At 39.5% G+C, this 20,039-nt stretch overlaps 1 protein-coding gene across 1 annotated transcript; it reads left to right on the top strand.

The window, feature by feature from the left end:
* Window positions 1–104: 104 nt before the first annotated feature.
* nhlrc2 (NHL repeat containing 2) lies at window positions 105–19,924 on the top strand. The gene is made up of 12 exons (XM_056365891.1): window positions 105–276; window positions 2,513–2,665; window positions 5,918–5,967; window positions 6,933–7,338; window positions 8,440–8,561; window positions 8,667–8,796; window positions 11,114–11,207; window positions 11,562–11,793; window positions 14,136–14,258; window positions 14,491–14,700; window positions 14,969–15,182; window positions 17,521–19,924. The coding sequence occupies exons 1-12, from the start codon at window positions 114–116 to the stop codon at window positions 17,781–17,783; spliced, it is 2,160 nt and encodes a 719-aa protein (XP_056221866.1). The 5' UTR covers window positions 105–113; the 3' UTR covers window positions 17,784–19,924.
* Window positions 19,925–20,039: the final 115 nt, after the last annotated feature.

The following is a 20,039-nucleotide window of genomic DNA, read 5'->3' as shown; positions in this document are numbered from 1 at the left end:
GTCAATGATTTAAAATTCAGAAAAATCTTTCTAGTGAATTATATTTATGAATATTTTTAGTCGCATGAATCTACGTCGTGGATTTACCTAACAGGGTGGGTGTTGTTGGAAACATGGCGTCCCGGTGCAGCCTCTCTACTTTATTTCCTATCCAAAGTCAGCTGGATGTCGCCCTAGATGACGCCACGACGCCGCAGGAGAAAGAAAATTTGGTGCTTCAGTATTTGAAAGTACTAGACGAGAGAGACGACCTGAAGATACCTGATTTCCAGACAGGTTAGGCCATGTTTTAGCTCTATCTCGCTTAGCACTGTGTCTCACTGCATAGCAGCTGTTCGAGTTGAGTTTGCTATCAAGGCATGTCATGATATGACTCTCGGTGCCGGTTCTTTGGTTTCCCAACCCTAACCCTTTCTCTCCCATCAATCACACATGACCCCTCTGACTTATTTTGGGACCCTTTGGGAGGGTCCGACCCCTCAATTGGGAATCGCTGGACTAGTTAAAACTAGCCTGAACTCAACCAGCAACAACTGCAAAACCCTCCTTATACATTGATGCATCAATGTTAACAATCTTTTAAATAATAATTAATCAAAGTACTTTTACTTTTCTACCTTTTGCTGATATCAGTAATGTGCTTTTACTTAAGTAAGATTTTAAATGCAGTGCTTTTAGTTGTAATCGTAGTATTTCTAAACTGTGGTATTGGTACTTTTACTAAAGTTAACCGTCTCGTTACATCTTCCAGCATTGGCAGCAAATACTGATTTCAGACGAAATGAAGAACTACAGTTTTGTGTTACAATCAGTATTATGTTGCATAATCAATAATCTACCAATCTATATAATGCATGAGAACACAGACTTTATATTTATTATATTTTTCTTACTCAGGGCTGTGCGACATACTCCATTGTACAACCATTATGTCTTCATAAATAAGGAGTTAAATGTATAAGAGGTGGTGAAAAATTTAACTTGCAGTACATAAAAATGTTTCAATGTAATACAGCCTTAGATAGCAGTGCCCAGGTGTTCCGGGAAAAACTTTGCCCCAGTTTTTGTCTCTCATTTATTATCATTACAAAATATTTGACTAAATTAAAACCACCGACTATGTAGTGTTTACACTACAGATTATGGTAGCATGTTTGCCATTACATTAAAAAAAAATAGCATCAACAGCATAAGAACTAGATCAATAATATAGCTGCTATAACTACACCAAATTAATGAAAAATTAGAAAAACATTATATTGATGTCAAATTATTCTCAGTAACAGTTAAGTACAAGATTCTGGTGTCAATTAGAGGTTTATTGACCAGATGATTCTGACAGGTTGGATCTATAGTTTGGGATGCAGCATGTTGGCAGTATTACGACACACCAGTAGATGGGGATCTACAGTAGTACACCAAACAGCCTAATAAACAGGGTTTTATTGGACAATAACCTGGTCCTCCTATGAAACTGCAAAGTGAACACTGGTCTAAAACATTTGTTTTTTATATGTAGAGTACTTTAGGGTGACAAATTTCAGGATCTTCCTTGGCTCAACCTGAGGTTACCTGACGGCCAACAGGGCACAGCAGCAAAAAGGTGTTGCTTACCTTGATTACAGTGTGTGTTGAAAATTTTATAATTTCCAGAGCAGCAAAATGGTCAAAAGGCATTCATAGCTGTTACTACAGTTTGCTTTTTGTCACTATAACCGTGTTCTTAACCCATGCATTTCAGGATTTCCTTAAATTGACCTAGTTACTTCTCTTTCGATACCTTTGAAGATATGCAATATATAAATTTTCCTTAGTGCCATAATTTCTTTTTCACATTGGAATCAAACTAATAACAGCCCAGTTGAAGAAGAATAAGAAAGGGGTTGTGAGTAAAACAATTGCACATAGTACATGCACTAGGCACTGTGCACCAGGTGCAATCGCTCTCTTCCAACAGATAAAATCTTGGGACTTTGAAATCAAGAGAGCTACTTCTTTCTCCTACTCAGTCTGTGCTTGCATCATTCTTAAAGATGGAAATAAGAGAGATAACTCTTCAACTCTGTTATTTAACCTTAGTTTATCCAGGTCAAGTGCTACTGAGATTAAGAATCATTTTTCAAAGGAGGCATTGCAAAGCACCAACCGCACAAGTTACACAAAGAGTTTCAAACAGGCAATGTAATATTCAGAGTGCATGTGAGGGAAGAGTGAAAAAACTTATCAGACACGAGCTGTAATTTATTTCTGGTATTTGATAGCTTCATAACACTTCTAAAGCTGTGAGTATTTCAAAGTCAATGCTTTGATCAATCAAGTGGTCCAACTTTTTTTCCCCATGTGACATGAATGCTGTGTAAGGCTTGAGACAGATATAACCCTTAGGTATTTTGTGACTACTACCATTACCCTCCTAGGACCGTGATGGGCACCGTAAAGCGTCTGCCTACACCGTGACTAAACATAATTAATAAGATGACAGCGTCATTTTCCATTCTGTGATTCGCTCCAGGCTTGGAATGGCTGAACACGGAGGGGCCTCTGTCTTTGAACAAGGAGCTGGCTGGCAAAGTGGTGCTGTTGGACTTTTTCACTTACTGCTGCATCAACTGCATGCACATCCTGCCTGATCTGCACCAGCTCGAGAAGAAACACTCTGTTAAAGGTATGGACTTCAGGAGTTTATCTTGTAAATCAGCAGCCACCATGGCTGATCCTGAGGGAGTTGAGAGACTCCATGTAGGAAGGCTAACAATGCCAAGTCTCACCATTTCTAATTTAATTTAATTAACACAGAGAAGTATGTGAGGTGTGAGGAAATATTCAGTTTTACACCATAATAAACCTGTATGATTTGGAACAGTAGAACAATCCTAACTGTCCTTCTCAAAGACTTCACATCACCAAACAGTCAAAATTATGCAGACGCAAATCTTATAATGAATCATGTGTCAATGATTTAATTAGTTAAATTGGCGTACCTCATGTATGTCCTTTTATTTATTTAGTTGGAAACATTTTGCACGAGCTTAATTCATTTAGTGCATACTGTATGTATTGTAATTTCACCAGATAGCTGCGAAATCTGGGTAAAATTAAACTGTCGTGTGAATTTTAATCCTCCCCATTGTGAATTTCAAATACCCCCCCACCCCACTCCCATGTCAGTGGATTGGCTTTGATCTCTGAAAGACTGTGTCAGATTGAAATTAAGTTACAACACATTTTGCGTCTCATAGTAGAGCTTGCAGACTCTGTTTAATTATGAGAAACTGTGCCCGGTGTCTGTAAACGAAGAAATGATTGGTTCCTGTCCAGTAGTTAAATGTGAGCCAATTAAAAAAAAAAGTATCTTCCTCTGGTGAGTTACCATTTCGTTTCCCAGCGTATTGAATGGATGGGAAATCAAAAATAAAGCACATAAAGTAGGTAAAACAAAATAATGACTTGTATAAGGTCTGAATGAAGTGATATTCCTCCCCTGCTAAATTATTAAATGTAGAAAGATGCCTCTGCCACACTGCATTTTTTAAATATATTCATTGAAGTCAGTCTGAAGGTACACTGGGCCTTGCGAGAGGCAGAAGCCTGGCAGGCCTTACTGAGGGAACACAAATCCATTAGTACCTTATTATGTGTAGTGCTGCATCATGGGAAAGTGTAAGTTCACTGGGGCAGAAAAAGTGTCATACATCAACTTGTCCTCTTCTGTTCTATGAGTATGAAGGCTCTTATCTCAGCTGTGAAGAGACAGTGACTAAAAATATTTCCAAGCTGCAGTGTCAGTGAGTACGTTGGCCCCATAATTGTACCCTGCTGCAGCTCACTGTACGCTTCTCTGTATTGCCACTCCATGTAAAAGCACAGTCACATCCGAATGACTCTGGCATCCTGCTGGATCCTTCAAGGGATCATCTGAGGAAGCTTGAAATTCAGTTGTTAGCCAGGCGGGACCCAGAACACACACACTGCAGTGCCACCGCACATTATCATACTTGCCTTATCTTTGGCACTGCTATGGGTACATTCTGTTTGCTGCTCTGGCCAGTGAGGTGTGGGAGCCACCCTGTCCAGTCACTCCCACAGTCCACCCCGCCACCCACCCATCGTCACTACAATCTGTCCTGGTACTATACTGCTTGGCAGAGGCCATGGATGACGAAATTCACTGCAGGCCGTGTTGGGTTTGAAGGTTTGGAATTGTGTGCTTTTACTTCTGTTGAGGAAGTGTCCTGTGGGGTCCATTTATGGAGGACTGAGGGCTTTTATTTGCTTTATAGCCAACTGAAATAGCATGTGATGTTATGAGCCAAAAAAGGCATTATGAAATCTAAATTAAAATATAAGCTTTTCCTGTTTTCTGTGACAAAGTCAAGACAAACTAAATTCGAGTTAATGTATGCATCTTAATTATAGAAAATAAACAGATTTACAACTGTTTCTCTAAATTATGCATTTTTATGAGTTTTTCTCATTTCAAGGTCTTAGTGGTCAGGGGTCCAATTTTAATTTCTATTTTTAATGATTGTAGTTTCTGTACTAGTTTCAGACTGTGCCTCAATCCACTGTTTGGAATATGAACAAATAACATATATATTGGTAGATTTAAAAAAAAAAAAAAGCACATTGTTGTCCTTTTTATAAAGAATACTCTGTCTTGACTCTCAATCGAGTAAAATGCATACAGAGTGTACAACAGAAACCTTATAAATTAAAGTGTGTCTTTACTTTCAAAGCAGTTGTTGTGAGCTTTCATTGTTTACCAATAAAAAGAATAGTGCATTTTTCTATATGGCTCACAGTGAAAGTGTTTGTTAAAAGGTTAACAGCTACAATAAGCAAATTCTAAATGGAAGTGATAAAAATAAAAACATTTATATATTATATAAATTATATTCTCTAGAAATCCCTTTATCAGCCGTCAAGCTTGGTTCCATGTGAATAAAGTATTGTCTGAATGACAAGTTAGCTGTGACATTTCTGTAGCTCCACCTGGGCTTCTTTTTTTTTTTTTTTTTTTAAGTATTGTCAAGTTTTTTTTAATGAAGGAATGACATGGGTGCAAACGTGACTGTTTCAACAGAGAGTCCCACACTGATGGGGAAACAGGAAGGAAACTTATCAAGGTATCTGCTCTGTAAGGCCAGTACTGTCAGAGTGTTAGCACCACAAAAGGGTCTGTTCCAAAAAGGCATCAGAAACATGTATTTTCCACAGATTTAGGCCAGTCAGTTACATAACACTAATGAAATGAGAACCAGTCGCTCTCATTGTCTGTACAATAAGCATAGTGTTAGTGGACTTTGATGACTACTGAGAAATAACCGAGATAATCATTTAAAGCTTCGAGGCACTGAAATATTTCCAGGAACCTCACTGAGAGCTATGTGATATTATGTTTGAAGGGCATTTATCTAAGGAAGATATTTAAAAGGTTTTCAGTTGCAAATCACATGTTTCCCTCACTTCACCCAAGCATCTTAAACAGCTGCTGCATCCGTGTGTGTGTGTGTGTGTGTGTGTGTGTGTGTGTGTGTGTGTGTGTGTGTGTGTGTGTGTGTGTGTGCGTGCGTGCTTGCGTGTGGTGCTTGTGTCTTGTGTTAACTTGTTATTGATCAGGCTTATGCAAGTTGTTGACAACGTGATTTAGAGAGAAGATTTTACAGAGATATTCGTGGGGACAACTAGATGTTTGAACCATTTCTGTCTTTCATTACCGCCACTGAAACTGGGTGTTTTTGTGAAGGAATAAAGCTCAATAAGCAAAATCATGTCCTGAAAATTATTTAAAAAAAAAAAAAAAAAAAGGCATTTTTCATTCTGAGCAATGTTAATTCAAACCACTTACTGTTTTGTTATGTTTGGCTGTTCTGATTTTTTTTTTTCTGTCTCTCTATCTATTCAATCTGTTTCTCAGACGGACTGGTTATTGTTGGTGTGCACTCTGCCAAATTCCCAAATGAAAAGGTAAGTGGTTTTTATTGCTCATCATTATTTTACCTTTGAGGACGCTTTTCTGGTCATTCTGGGAACACTGGTAAATTTGAATCTGATGCAAGACAATCAACCCGAACCACTTTCTCCCCACGCAGTATTAATCTGTAATGTTACACTGGTATACCAGCATGAGAATCTGATTTTGGCAGCTCAGATAGTAGTTGTCAATTTTTTTGTTTAAGACCAGAAAACATGTTTAAGATCTTCAGAAAGCACTGTCAGCCTGCTCTTTTTTTTTTTTTTTTGCACACAGTAACACATGACGTCAGAAAAAACCTGACACACACACTACTTCCCCTGCTTGTACTTCAAAACTGGAAAAAAGATGGACAAAAAGACTTTAAGGGAACATTTCCATCTAAGATCTGATTCTATTTATTTAAGATAAACATCATTTGAGTATTTTATTTTATTTTTGTGCTCCAGAATAACTGTAGGTATTCTCTGTCATGATGAAATGGTAACAGATTATATCCTTGCTTCTGTGCAGTTCTCAGAGTTCCCATTCCCACAGACTAGCTCTGAAGACAGAGGAACATGCATTCCTTCGTCTTATAAAAGAAATTCCACATTCTTACACAGAATATGAGTGTGTTGATTGGCTTCATTTTAAGGCTCAGACGTTCATTCAAAACATGATGATTTAGGCTAAACTGTAAGTTGTTGAAATGATGTGTTTAATAATTGATAAGTAGATGAACAGAAAAAGGAAACTCCAACTAATATGGTCATCGATTAATCATTTATTACAATTATCAAGCAAAAATGTCAATATTATGATTTTAGAATTACTGTTTTCTCACATTTTATGGATTTAATAATGGAGAACCTCTTTGTCACATTGATTGATTGATTGATTGATTGATTAATTATAAACACAATTTATTAATGAATACTTCACTGGTCCTCTTTGTTTTTCCCCCAACCCTTCAAAGGTCCTCGCCAATGTTCGCAGCGCTGTTCTCCGCTACGACATCTGCCACCCAGTGGTCAACGACGGCGAGGCGCGCCTCTGGCATGAACTGGAGGTGTCCTGCTGGCCCACGCTGGTCCTGCTCGGACCACGTGGCAACCTTCTCTTCTCCCTGGTGGGCGAAGGCCACCGTGACAGGATGATGCTTTTTACTGACAGCGCCCTCCGTCACTACAGGGAGCAGGGCCTGCTGAAGCCTCACTCGGTGGGGATCAAGCTGTACAGAGACTCCCTGCCACCCAGCATCCTGTCTTTTCCTGGGAAGGTGGCCATAGACAACAGCAAGAAAACACTGGCCATAGCAGATACTGGGCACCACCGGATTCTGGTGGTGTCCTCTACCGGTCAGCTGTCGCATGTCATAGGAGGTAAGAAGTGGGATACAGGATAGAGATACAGTCTCTTGAGGTTGGCATTAAATCCTCACACCTCCGCCCTATGCTATTTTGAAAGAAGGGACATTAATCTTTGTGATAATGTTCTAATTTAAATGAGTTGTGGATAAAAATGAAATGTTGTTCTTGCTTTGTAAATAATAAGAATTCGTACAACTTACACAACACAAATTTCAGCAATATTGATATATTTAGATTACTCACATGCCTCAACAACCCTCAGAGGAGCCACATGGTTGTCTGTGTTGTCCCCAGACCAGCAGAGAGGTTGGCAGCAGCAGGGACTGGTACACTCTGGGAACTTGGCACTGACCTAAGTGTGGACAAAATGAGGGAGAAAAAAAAGGATTTGTTATATTTTTGTGGGCTGATCTCATCCTTATACATACATATTATTTATATGGGCATAAGAAATTTGGATCAGAAGGTTATGTCTTCCATTTAACAAATTTGTTACACACAGTATAAGCACATTATATTAGATGAACCACAGTCATAAATTTAAGTAATTGATCATTGATCCATTTATAGAAATGAAAGATCACCTGTGCTCCAGTTGTAAATGGGCAAGTACGCCTGTACATATCCTTTGTATAAGTAAAAGTCATCCATCAACTCTTTTTTTTTTTTTTTTTTCTAGTAAAAGTTTAAGCAGGGAAGATAAAATTCAACTCTTGTGTCAACTGAAAGATAAAGTAATTTCTCAAATAGAATGTGAGAACAATTAAAGCACCTGTTTCTTCCTTTCACTATTAAAGACTTAGTTCATTCGCTGGGTACCACAGATGTTTAGTTGCATAGAAAACAAATGTTAAATAACTCAACATGTCAAGTCTGAAGACTAATTTCCCCCCAAAACTCATTTATGGCAGCCCAGCAGAGATGATGACAGAGAAAATTTAGAGAGAGACATAAACACTGTCAATTTGTCATTGGAGATACAAGGTATCCATCGTGTGCAGGCATTATGCTTTTCTTGGCAAAAGTTTTCAAAAGGTGGAAATTCTATAAGGAAGGTAGTGTAATCCAAATGGCACCATCTTAATGTCCATGGTTTCGTCACATCTGTCGCAGGACCTGAAAGTGGGAGGCACGACGGCGACCTGTCTGAGGCTTCCTTTAACTCCCCTCAGGGTGTGGCCATAAAAGGAGACACGGTATACGTGGCTGACACAGAAAACCACCTGGTCCGAAAGGTAGGATCCACCACTGTCTCTTTAAAATATCTGCATATCTGTTTCTCTCAGTGAATGTCTTTACATTTATGACTGTCTGTTTGTGTTTGCGTGTCTTGGTGTTAGATTGACCTTTTAGAGGGAAGAGTCAGCACTCTAGCTGGCATAGGAGTTCAAGGCACAGACAAAGAGGGTGGGGCCATGGGACCTCAGCAGCCAATCAGCTCTCCTTGGGATGTGACTCTCGGCACCGCCGGTGAGTTTCGTGGCCCAAACCCGGAACTCGAAGGGCAACATTTAACAACATTTTATTGTCTTTCCCCCTCTGCGCCTCACCGCCTAACCCCAAACCTAACCCCTCCCCTCTGTCAGATTGCCTGGCTGTTGTTGGGTCTCGCTGAGTTCAGGCAGATTGAGGTGACAGTGGTGGAAAGAAAACAGGAAGAGGCACATTTCACCCCCCTTGAAGAGATTGTGGTGTGAGTTCTGGTGGGATCACAACTTCAGAGACATTGTTTCCACCTTGCACATTTAGTGCAATTAGAGAAAAATATACACACACACAGATACTACACATCAAAATGTTCTTGAACAAAACAAAATGGCATCACATACACAAATTATGTAGCTTCTAACCTTTAAATGATTCACCTTCAAAACACTTCTGCTTAAAGTGGACGTCCTGAGCTGCAATAGAAAACAAGCTACTTTTAAAAAGCAGCCCTTCATAAGCGATTTTACAGGACAGATTGGAAGCAAGTAGCCATTAACGTCTGAGTTGTTCACTTTTCAGACAGTCTTCCTGAACATGATCGTGAATAGAATAGATATCAGGGATCCACAGAGGTGGATAGACAATTGAAGGGGTAATTATGATATTGGAAGATACTTTCTAAAACTGGGATCTAATTTATGGGGGGTACTCAATAAGCCTCTTTAGCGAATTCCTCATCTACCTCAACTTTCTGATGAGGTCTTTCATATTCTCACAAAGTAATCTAAGACCTCTGCTTCAAGCTCACCTCAGTCCCCCTTAACACCTTGCTTTTATTATTTTGCCTTGGGCATTCAGAGTTCCTTTATTATTGATCTTTTTTTAATATTTGTCACACAGTGATTTTTTTTTATTTTTTAATCTAAGTCGAAAGCTTTTTTAAACCGTATCTTTTAAATCTCTCAGACCTTTTATCTCCAAATGATACAAATGTCTTGTGTTGCCATCAAGCCTCGTTATCAGTGAGCATTCAGACTGCAGACTTAAAATCAGTCAACAAAGAATTGTAGTCATGTACAGAGATGCCATACCGGCAGATCCCTCAGACACACTCATATATACACCTTTCAATCGGTTCTGTCTATTGTTGCTTCATTTGGCAGAATTGTTTTGCTCTCCAGGTAGGCCTGGTATCATTTGTAAATATTGAATTGTATTAATTTCTCTGCGTTCCCCTTAAAACAAGCCATTTTAAGTGAGTTAGTTATTTGTTCAAAATGTATTATGTCAATATATATTACTTACAGTGATAAAGGATTTCAGAAAACATTATTATATATATATATATTATATAGATTATTGTCATCTGTTTTTCTTACAGCTATGATGCATCAGGTTAACATTGTTTACTTTTAGGTGGTTAAGTGCCTCTTCAAGCCGGAGATGTTGCAAGAGCTGGCGGTTGTATGTGAAGTAAACTTTAAGCATGTGTCGTACTGTCTTTGTGACATTCTGTACCAACTTAGAGCAAACAAAAGATGGCGGTTGGACTGGGTTGTTTATCTGCCTGTAGCGAGCACTGTACTCATCAGCAGGTCCTGTTTACATTTTGGAGTTTGATTGATCACAGTCATGTGGTCATTTTTTTTTTTTTTTTTTTTTTGCCATTAGCACCATTATTTAGTAGTTGTACCCAGCCTGGAAGCAAGAGGTAATCAGTCTTAGGTTACATTTCCTGCACAGGCTGACGGATGACACAACCTGCTGCTTTGGAACGTCACCACATGGTCTGAGGATGTGGCATCAGACCTTTAACTCCACTAACATTGTCCTTTGAGAGTACATGCAAACATTCATTGCATATTCATGATTTATTCAACATGGGTATGAATAATTAAATTGACCAAATCACAAGGAGGCTGCACCTTTTGAACTCTAAAGTGCTACAGTGTCATCGCTGCTGTTGGTGAGTCCGGTGCCGCAGATGTCAAATGTTCCTGACAGTCGCCCAGATGTGATCAAGAAGGGCAGAGCTATGCGCTGCATTAAAAATACAACTGAGAAGCTGCGTGTCTGTGAGGGTTGTGTGTCCATTATGATGGCAGTGTTGTCTCGAGCTGCGTGCGTCTGAGGTGGCATGTGTGCTTTGTCAGACAGGGTGCTGTCATTTAAACCTGTATAGCTGCATCTGTGAATTATGAATGAATTAATGAATTTTTTATTTCGGTTATAAGAAAATCATATTAGTAACTCCTGGATGATTGAGGCCGACGCACACTTCCTGGTTCTAAACTCACAGTGTGGTTTTTCTTGTGTGTGTGTGTGCGCTTACATATGTGCATTTCATTTGCATGTGTAGGTGGCGTTGAAGATAACGTGCTGTGGATAGCCATGGCAGGGACCCACCAGATCTGGGCTTTGTTCCTAGAAGATGGGACTCTGCCCAAAGGGAGGTGAGAGACTGATACATGACCACCATGGCCACCTGGCAAGAAAAGCCAAGCATAAAAAGAATGAAGAGCAAATGAAGAAATCTTCCCACTCACCCACATAACTTGTTTTATATATGTGTGGCTGGCCCTATCACAGGAAATCAATGAAATGATGTAATAATATGTCCAGGTTAACCACAAACATAAATTTCCAGCCGAGGGGATCTCCAACTTGAGAAATAATCTAAGTTTTGCATCATCAAAGAAGCCATGTCTATGAAGAATGAAAAGATTCCCCACCAATTTGAACTCTACATGTGCAGCAATGCATTTGCAGTGTTTTGTCTTTTATCTTCTATTCAACAACATAAACAGTGAGTCCAAGGCGGGGACATGCGTGCGATGGGCAGGCAGCGGCAACGAGGAGAACCGAAACAACGCCTACCCACACAAGGCCGGCTTTGCTCAGCCTTCAGGTCTGGCTTTAGCCCCGGAGGAGCCGTGGAGATGCCTGTACGTGGCCGATAGTGAGAGCAGCACCATCCGCACGCTCGCACTGAAGGATGGAGGCGTCAAGCTGCTGGTCGGCGGAGAGAGAGATCCAATGGTGGGTGTACAACAGTTGATGGATAGGTGTCTAGGTGATGGATGAATTTATTACTCTATGGATGGATTTTTTTTTTTTTTTTTTTTTTTTACTACATACCTTTTAGTTCATTTCTTTACATTAGGATGGTCAAGTGGTTTATAAAAATTACTTTTGAAAAAACCAGCCACAGAGCAAAGGGGGATCCCATGTGGCTTTAAGTGAGCTTCCATCTTTGTTTAATTTAAGTGGGTTCATAAATTCTCTCATACTTAGTAAATGTGGGGTTATTTTTTTGTCCATTTTAGTGTTGTTTTTATTAATAGTAAAGGCAATACAATGAACAGTAGTTTGAACAGAAGTTGGAGGAAATTAAAAGTCCGTTCCCAAAGCAGATTTGAAAAACCTTCAATTTCCAGACACAGAAAACAATCGCACACTACTTCAGACTCTTGGACATGACAAGTTTTGGAGGCCATTTCTCTATAGATAGAAAATATTGATTTAAAAAGAAATATGCCATAAATAAACACAGCCTCCCTTGTTTGTTGCTGATGCAAAGTCTGAAAAACAATTTTTGGTAGTACTTTCATGTCCGCACAGCCGCTATGCTGGGGTTTTATTCCTGCTACTTTGGTGTATTTTTGGAAAGTCCCGAGAGCTCTAAAGCTTGTAGTCACCCATGAGAATAGAGAGTAATTAACTGGCGAGTCATATACAGTTTATTCAACATGGCGGTGAGCCAGCAAAAAACATTAATATGCTCTATGGTCTACTGCCTGTAGACATTTTAGCCATTTAATTGAGACAATGAAACATTAAACCTTAAACGGGATTAAAGCTTTTACGAGTTAATGCGCATCTGATGTCTGAACTTTTAACGGCACTACATTCGCACACTCGACAAATTTTTGTAGTTGCACCTCGGTTGTAGGACGGACTCAACAAACAAGATGTAACGTGTTGATTAGTGAGCTTTAGAGGTTCTGGTAGGCGGATGTTGCTACCCTTTGACAGCGGCAGGCTAGCTGTTTCCCCCTGCTTCCAGTCTTTTTTGCCGAGTTAAGCTACCTGGCCGCTGGCTACAGCTTCATATTCCACCAACACTCATGAGAGTTGTTTTGATCTCTTCATCTAACATTTGACAAGAAAGCAAATGAGCCTATTTCCCAAAATGTCAAGCTATTCCTGTAAGCCCTTTGATTTATTTTTTCTCATCACAGTTTTTTTGTTTAAAGCCTATATGCATTTTAAAATGCCTGTATTTTTCAAAGTAAAATCTCAAAGTGAGAAAATCAGGAACAGAAGGCATCTGTGTTTCCCATAGTTCCACCAAAAGCATTTTTTTCCTTTCCCTTCTTCAGCTTTAGTTTGAGCGCTTCCATTGAACTATAGAGATTTTACATTTCTGCTGCGTCACAGTCAGAAACAGAGGGCACACTCCTGCAGTGAAGGTGAACACCTGAGCGCATGTAAAACCCACTGGTGTTTGGAACAAACTCCACTGATGCAGAAACAGATTTTTTCCCAAAGATTAGTTTCTATTGTAGCCGCCATTGTCGAGTGAATGCAGCAACTGTGGAGAGGGAGTGGGCCGCAGAGAATCATGAGACTTTTGTTTATTGATTTTAGTGATACAGCGTGAAAAGCTATTTATTTCAATTCAGCCCAAGTTCTCACCAACTGGTTGTTGATTGGCTGTAATTGTAATTTGTCTGTTTGGGATCAGGTTAGCCTGAAACAATCTGTTGCACTAAAAATCTGTTTTCACTCGCTTATTATCATTTGCAGAAAAAAAAAATTTCTATGAGGAATCACCTTTTAAAAACAATTTCTTTCACATAATTTGAAAATGTTCCCCTTTGTGATATTTTAATGACATTTATCATTATTTTACTTTTCTGCAAAAGAATGACTCATCCAACTATTTTTGTCACAGTAGCTATGGCAATTTAAAGATATTGTCTTCTTCCTGGTGTTTCTTACAAATGTGGCCTAATATTTCTTGTAACTGTTCTTGTATGAATTATTCAGAAACCCCCAAGATAATGAAGCCAACTTTGCTTTCATGTTTTCATTCCAAGTATTCCTCTCATAGAAACTCATCGTTTATAGTGTATAGAAAAGGCTTCATCATGTATTTTAAGATGAAAGTCCTTTATCTTGGTAAAATTACTCCCTTTCTTTTCAAATATGAACATGTCTTAAGTTTGGTTATAGGCGGTTCACAAGTTTAGATTGGTTGTCCTGTACTTTGACCCACGTTGAGCTTAAACATGGGTCACAAGTTGCAGCTCTGGCTTTTGTATGTTTTTATATCTTTCATTTGATCTCATCTGAACGTTTTATCCTCTTTGAACCAGAACCTCTTTGCTTTCGGGGATTTAGACGGGAAAGGGGTGGACGCCAAGCTGCAGCATCCTCTCGGTGTTTCCTGGGCTCCTGAACAAAGCCTGCTCTATGTGGCTGACTCCTACAACCACAAGGTAAGTGTTGCATGTCACAAGGCTGTTGTTCAAAGCTGTATTGTGCTCACAATTGATACTTCTGTCGTCATAACAGGTTCCTTTAAGTCGATGAGTGGCTACACAAAGCTTGTCTCTCCTTTTGATCTTATACCATACAGGGAACATAAAGGGCTTGACCTTTTTCTTTTTTATTTAATAACCTTGGTTTTGTTTTTTTGTTTGATGGTGTCTATTTGCCTGTGTGATTCAGATCAAGGTGGTGGATCCAAAGACAAAGCAGTGTAGCACATTAGCAGGGACAGGAGAGGCTGGAGATAGTCTGGGTCCTGAATTTAACAAATCCTGCTTCAACGAACCTGGAGGGATCTGTGTCGGCGACAACGGGAAGCTTCTTTATGTGGCAGATACCAACAACCACCAAGTGAAAATGCTGGACCTCGACTCCAAGACTGTCTCACTGGTTAGACCTGTGTGTGTGTGTGTGTGTGTGTGTGTGTGTGTGTGTGTGTGTGTGTGTGTGTGTGTGTGTGTGAGAAAATCTTGCTTCCAACCTTGAGAAAGTAGGCCACTTAACATTTTGTCCACGTGTGTGTAATTAATCTGCCCTGAAACTCTTCTTGTACTAGAAGAGTTTGAATAAAAGGTTACAAAGAAAGGACACTGTAAGTCTCAACAGCTTTCTCCTTGCTCCTCTCTAATGTAAACACCCACATTTCTCTCCTCTCCAGTTCCCTATATCCATGGACTGCACAGACTCAGTACCCACAAAGCCTTCGGCTCCTGCCAAAGCCCCCACGCTGCCTAAATCAGCTGTCAGGAAAGCAATGCCACCAGTAGCAGCGTCTGCGGGCCAGACTCTCATCCTGTCACTCACACTGTCCCTTCCAGAAGGAAGCAAACTCACTGAAGAAGCTCCCAGCTGCTGGGCTCTGTCAGCTGAGGGTGAGACAAAGTTCAGTCATTGTTGCAAATGTTACGTTTGAAAACGTTTTTGTTCAGGTTCATCCTAGAGGTACATTTGACTTCATACACGTGAAAGGCATCGCGAGTGTCAGCTACGCCTCACGCTGTTACTGCTACATTTTCCGTTGTCGTTTTCCGTTTAAACTGATCTCATTGGCAATTGGTAATCATTGGTAATTGTTTTTTTTAAATAACATGTCTTTGATTTCATACGAGGGAAATCAAGCCGCTGACTGCTAATTTTACTGGCTAAAATAAGCGTCTCGGCATATTCTATTGTAGCTAGCTAAGTTAGCTAGTTATAAATCATTAGCTCCACGAGTTGGTTGAAAACTAACAGCTAACTCATTTTGAGACAAGAACTCTGCGTTATGGCTACGTACATGACATCATGCTAAAACATTGAGGCTATCCGTGCAGAAGGCATGGAAATAAAGGAGACCATTGTTTTTGTGTTGCAATGCAAAGCTTAGCTCTAGTATTACCGACAGAACAGTATGACAACGGAAAATGTATAAGATAGGCAGACATGCTAATTTTTGTAGCTTATGTTAGACCAGACAACACAATTCCTTACATTTTTGCTCTTGTGTTTTTGTAAAGGTTAAAAAAAAGGAAAAAAAGAATCACTTTTGCTACAGCCCCCATGCACATCACTTCAACATGTGGACAAACCCAGAGCTAGACAGAGCTGCTGTGCTTCTCTGGGTTGCTAGGCAATGATTGGACAGTCACTGTTCCCGAGGACGGCTTTGTTAACAGTTCATTCTGAAAAGACAGCAGTATTTGACAAATACCTGCTGGAAAAAGTTTATTGAAGAAAAGTGGAGGGGATTTAAGTAAGAGGACAGTCGAGGAAGTAACAGACAAATCCCGTTTCCACACTTCAGAAGTTGGCCACTCTTGTGGAAATGCATTTGTCTCTGCAGTTGCCAAAACTCATGCTAAGCAAGGCATGTTTAAACCATATCGCTATTATTTTCACTAATTTTCCCTCCATAAAAGAAAAAAAGGTTTCAATTGTCTGCTTTGTTGAAATTATTTCTCCCTGTGAACCTGTGAGGGAGTCAGAGTTGCGACCCAAGCTTGTTCTCTATGTTTATAATGACCCTATTCTGGATGTGAGCCACTCAACCTCTCCTACTATGCTTTATTTAGGTCTGTGATCCATGATTCTGTCAAAAAAAATGGAAGTGAATGATGCTTAACCTTCATGTCCTTCTCACTGTACAACAAGCAGATCCTCACTCTGCCGGCCCACACCTGAGATTTTTAGTTCTCTGTTGAGGGATGGAAAAACACATATTCAGCGTCTCTTTTAAAGCACCAGTGACCTTATACATGGCATGCAAGATTTTAATATATGATTTTTACTGCTACATACTATAGGAAGGCTTTCTCCAGTGTTCTCAGTTTGTAATCAGCAGTAGTCTGACCCTAGGATCAAGTGTGAAGTGATTTGAGATATCATGTTAGTGATGGTTGATGGTCTGTTCATTAGGTTTGGAACAAAAGTGTTTCCATCATTCTGAGCGATGCAGCATGCAGTCAGCGATACCAGCAGGCTATTTTTAGAACGTTCGATAAGACGACATGCCTTGGTTCACATAATTAGCTACCAGGCTATGTTACGTGATCCTCCGCTGTCCGATTATACCCAGTCTAGACTTATGCCGATCAGATCAGTGCAGAGGCAGGAATTTTAATGGATCAAGTTAGAAGTGCACGCCAGATCTAAATTGTTTTTTAGTGGCTTTTTTAGAAATGGCTTCCCTGGGATTTCACGTTAGGCACCAGCTTCATTAATCACCACTGGCATGGATTTGACGGTCTCCCTGGCATAATAATATTTTCTCACAGTTGAAGCTCGAGCCATTTCTTTTCCACTTTGATTTATCTTTCAGTGCTCACGTCTCTTTAGATGAGTATTTGTTTCTAAAAATATCTCCTTTGTTTCAGAAAATTCATGTCCTCGCTCTTACTTCATCTGATTCAGTGAGGTTACGTGGTTTTGGGGTAATATATTAGCGGACTCCATTTAGCAGTTCTGTGCATTGCTCAGGCTCGAGCCAGTCAAGTTCACAGGGTGCACATTGTTGCGCTCAACAATAAATTTAGATGTCAGCCAGACATTTTCATACAAACAGTCTTTTGGAAGGCTGTGAATGAACTGGTTCTTGCTTTTTGTGAATCACCTCCTTGCAAGAATATTAGTATTATTTACCGTTGGTGTCCAGGCAAGGCATTTACTTGTTTCTGTATTAACCAGAGTAATTCAGACTATTGATTTTTTTTTTCTATTTCCTGTTTTTCACAGGTAACGAGTGGCTGCTTGACAATAAGGTGGTTACCGGTGACATTTTGGATCTGTCGAAGCCCCTCTCCATCTCAACCAAACTTCCAGCTGTTGTGAAGGAACCAAACAGCAATCCGAGCCTCACTTTGGGGGTATGGGTGTACTACTGTACGAAAGCAGGTAACACCTGTACAATGAGAGCAGCTGCCTTCACTCAGCCTCTTCAAATAAGTGCCAATCAAGGTGGGAAAGAGATCACTGTGGCGCTGACTCATGCCTTCTGAAACCGCTTACTCGTCTTTGTCAAAACAGCCTAAGAATTCACACTTTGTGCTGTTGCGACGTCAGTTTAACTTCGGGTCTCTTGTTCATAGTTCTGGAAGAAGGAAAGAAAACAGATTGTTTCTGAAGGGGCTGTCAACTTTTGACAAAAATGCATTTCACACAAACCTGATTTTCAGTAGAATTTCATTTCAAACTACTCAGAAGCCGTCTCTACAGAACATAATGCATCAGTGCTGTAATGTCCTTGACCATGCGTGACATTTATTGATAGGAATGCAAACAGATACATCCACAGGCATCTTATAAAGGTGGTACAGCAACCACAGCAGCAGCCTAAAGATCTATATAGTAATATATATATATATACAAAGTCCCAAGGACAGGTTGTACCAGCTAAATGTAAGAAAACTGTCTCCTTTAGAAATTGCTGTTTTATAGATGAAAAAGTTCACCTCAAAGACACTTTCTTGTACTAAATGTACACTGAAAATAAAAGCAACTCTGCAGATTTAATGAGAAACTAAGAAATTATGATGATCTAACTGGCAGCTGGTGATGATGGTGTCAGTGATGGACAGACCAATACCCAGGGTTTCTGTCTTTTAACACTCTGGAGGATTTAAAGCTCTTTCAGATATTAAAAGTAAAAGCCGAAGCCTCCGATTAGCCTCACGTTTTCACCTGAACCGGCAGATGTGAATTTCAAAGACACAAAAAAAATTATTGGAAGCTTTCTGTTTGTGTTTGAAACCATTTCTCTCAAGAATTGTTAAAGACCTTTTTTTCTTTCAGTCCCAGGAGTAATTATATAGTAGGAATAAAAAAAAAGAAAAAAAAAGAGAGAGAGACATTTTATTGGAGCTGATATTTGATTCAGAGTTGGAGAAAGACGTTTTGTTCTGCCTTTGCTCGCCCAAGCATTTCTTTTGAATGCTAATAACGAGTTACGGCCATTTATCTATGCAGAGACTCGCATTTTTTATTATCATTAATATATTAAAGATGTCCAGCAATAGAGTATTAATTCACATCTTTACTTCATGCTTTTTTTTTTTAATAATATATTTCAGTGTTTATGTGTGCGGTTTCTTTAGTTTACAGCCACCCATCTTTAACGGTGGCTTCAGGCGCCTCAATCAATCTTTCATAAATATTTGTCTACATATGAGTATGAGTACCCTTATGTTGTTTACAGAGTTCATAGTCTCTTAAAGGTTGCACTCATAGCTTAAAGCTTTGTTCTCTGTATGGCTGAACATTCATTCACTCAACATTCATTATGTTTATTCAGGACACAAGGAGCCCTTTTGATTCAGATCATAAAATGTAGCTGTTGTGTAAGTGATGAATAAAGTGCCTGTGCCTTTTGATAACCGACCTCTTGAACTGATAACGGCGAATGACTACTGCTTGCTATGCGCACGGAGGGATATTGTATTAAGAAAGTCTTATTAAAATCTCTCTATCAAGCATCATCACTCCTCTACAAAGGGAACATAATATGAAATAGATTCTCTAATGATGAGACACTGTAATACGTTGTGTATTTTGTTGTGTAATATTATATGATAATATGGAAGTTGTTATTGTCATTTTCCCTTATTGGTTTTCAAAGTTATGAGCTGTCGTCAGAACTGGGCCGGAGAGTGTTTTGATTATCATCGCTGTCATCATGTCTTATAACGTAATTGTGCTTGTCAGACTGTTTTTATTTGGTTTGGATCGCTTGGCCCAAGTGCCTTGGAAACGCGGCGTTACTGTATGAATGGTGTGGACCGATGACACTTTGACTGTATCAGAAGCAATATCAACATATTTGTGTTTTATTCCCACATTTTTTTTTCTTTTTCTTTTTCCAATGAACAGCAAATGTCTTGCCAGTGTGTCTTCTCTGCTCTGTGCTCCCTCTGGCATCTTTTTTAATGAGCAGTAATGAGCTTGAGTGGCGGCCGGTGGGCATTAAGTTCCTGATTGTGTTTTCTAGCTCTCACTTGTTTTCTTCTTACTGTAACGCCTTTTCAGGCACATATTGGCATGCTTTTGTCTTCAAGGGTACCTAGTTAATACATCTTCTTTTAAATGCTGCACTTTAAAGATTCAGCAAAGCAAGAAAAAAAACTAATAAAACATTTTATATATTCTGGTTTGTATGTCTGCAGTGAGAAGAAGGTGGGGTTTCACACAAAGAGCTTTTCTTTAAAATTCTTCTCATCAATCTCATATTCCTCTTTACATATTTCCAGCCTTTATGATTC

This window comes from Seriola aureovittata, chromosome 21 (genome assembly GCF_021018895.1).
Source record: "Seriola aureovittata isolate HTS-2021-v1 ecotype China chromosome 21, ASM2101889v1, whole genome shotgun sequence".
Lineage (NCBI taxonomy): Eukaryota > Metazoa > Chordata > Actinopteri > Carangiformes > Carangidae > Seriola > Seriola aureovittata.
Note: the sequence above shows the minus strand (reverse complement) of the source record. Positions and strands in the feature narration are given on the sequence as shown.

Bases quoted from the DNA above. Each gene is read 5' to 3' on its own strand.
- nhlrc2 (XM_056365891.1), top strand. From the start codon at position 114: ATGGCGTCCCGGTGCAGCCTCTCTACTTTATTTCCTATCCAAAGTCAG. The intron at 2,666-5,917 runs GTATGGACTTCA...TCTGTTTCTCAG, and splicing joins GAAGAAACACTCTGTTAAAG to ACGGACTGGTTATTGTTGGT. The intron at 11,208-11,561 runs GTGAGAGACTGA...CAACATAAACAG, and splicing joins GGGACTCTGCCCAAAGGGAG to TGAGTCCAAGGCGGGGACAT.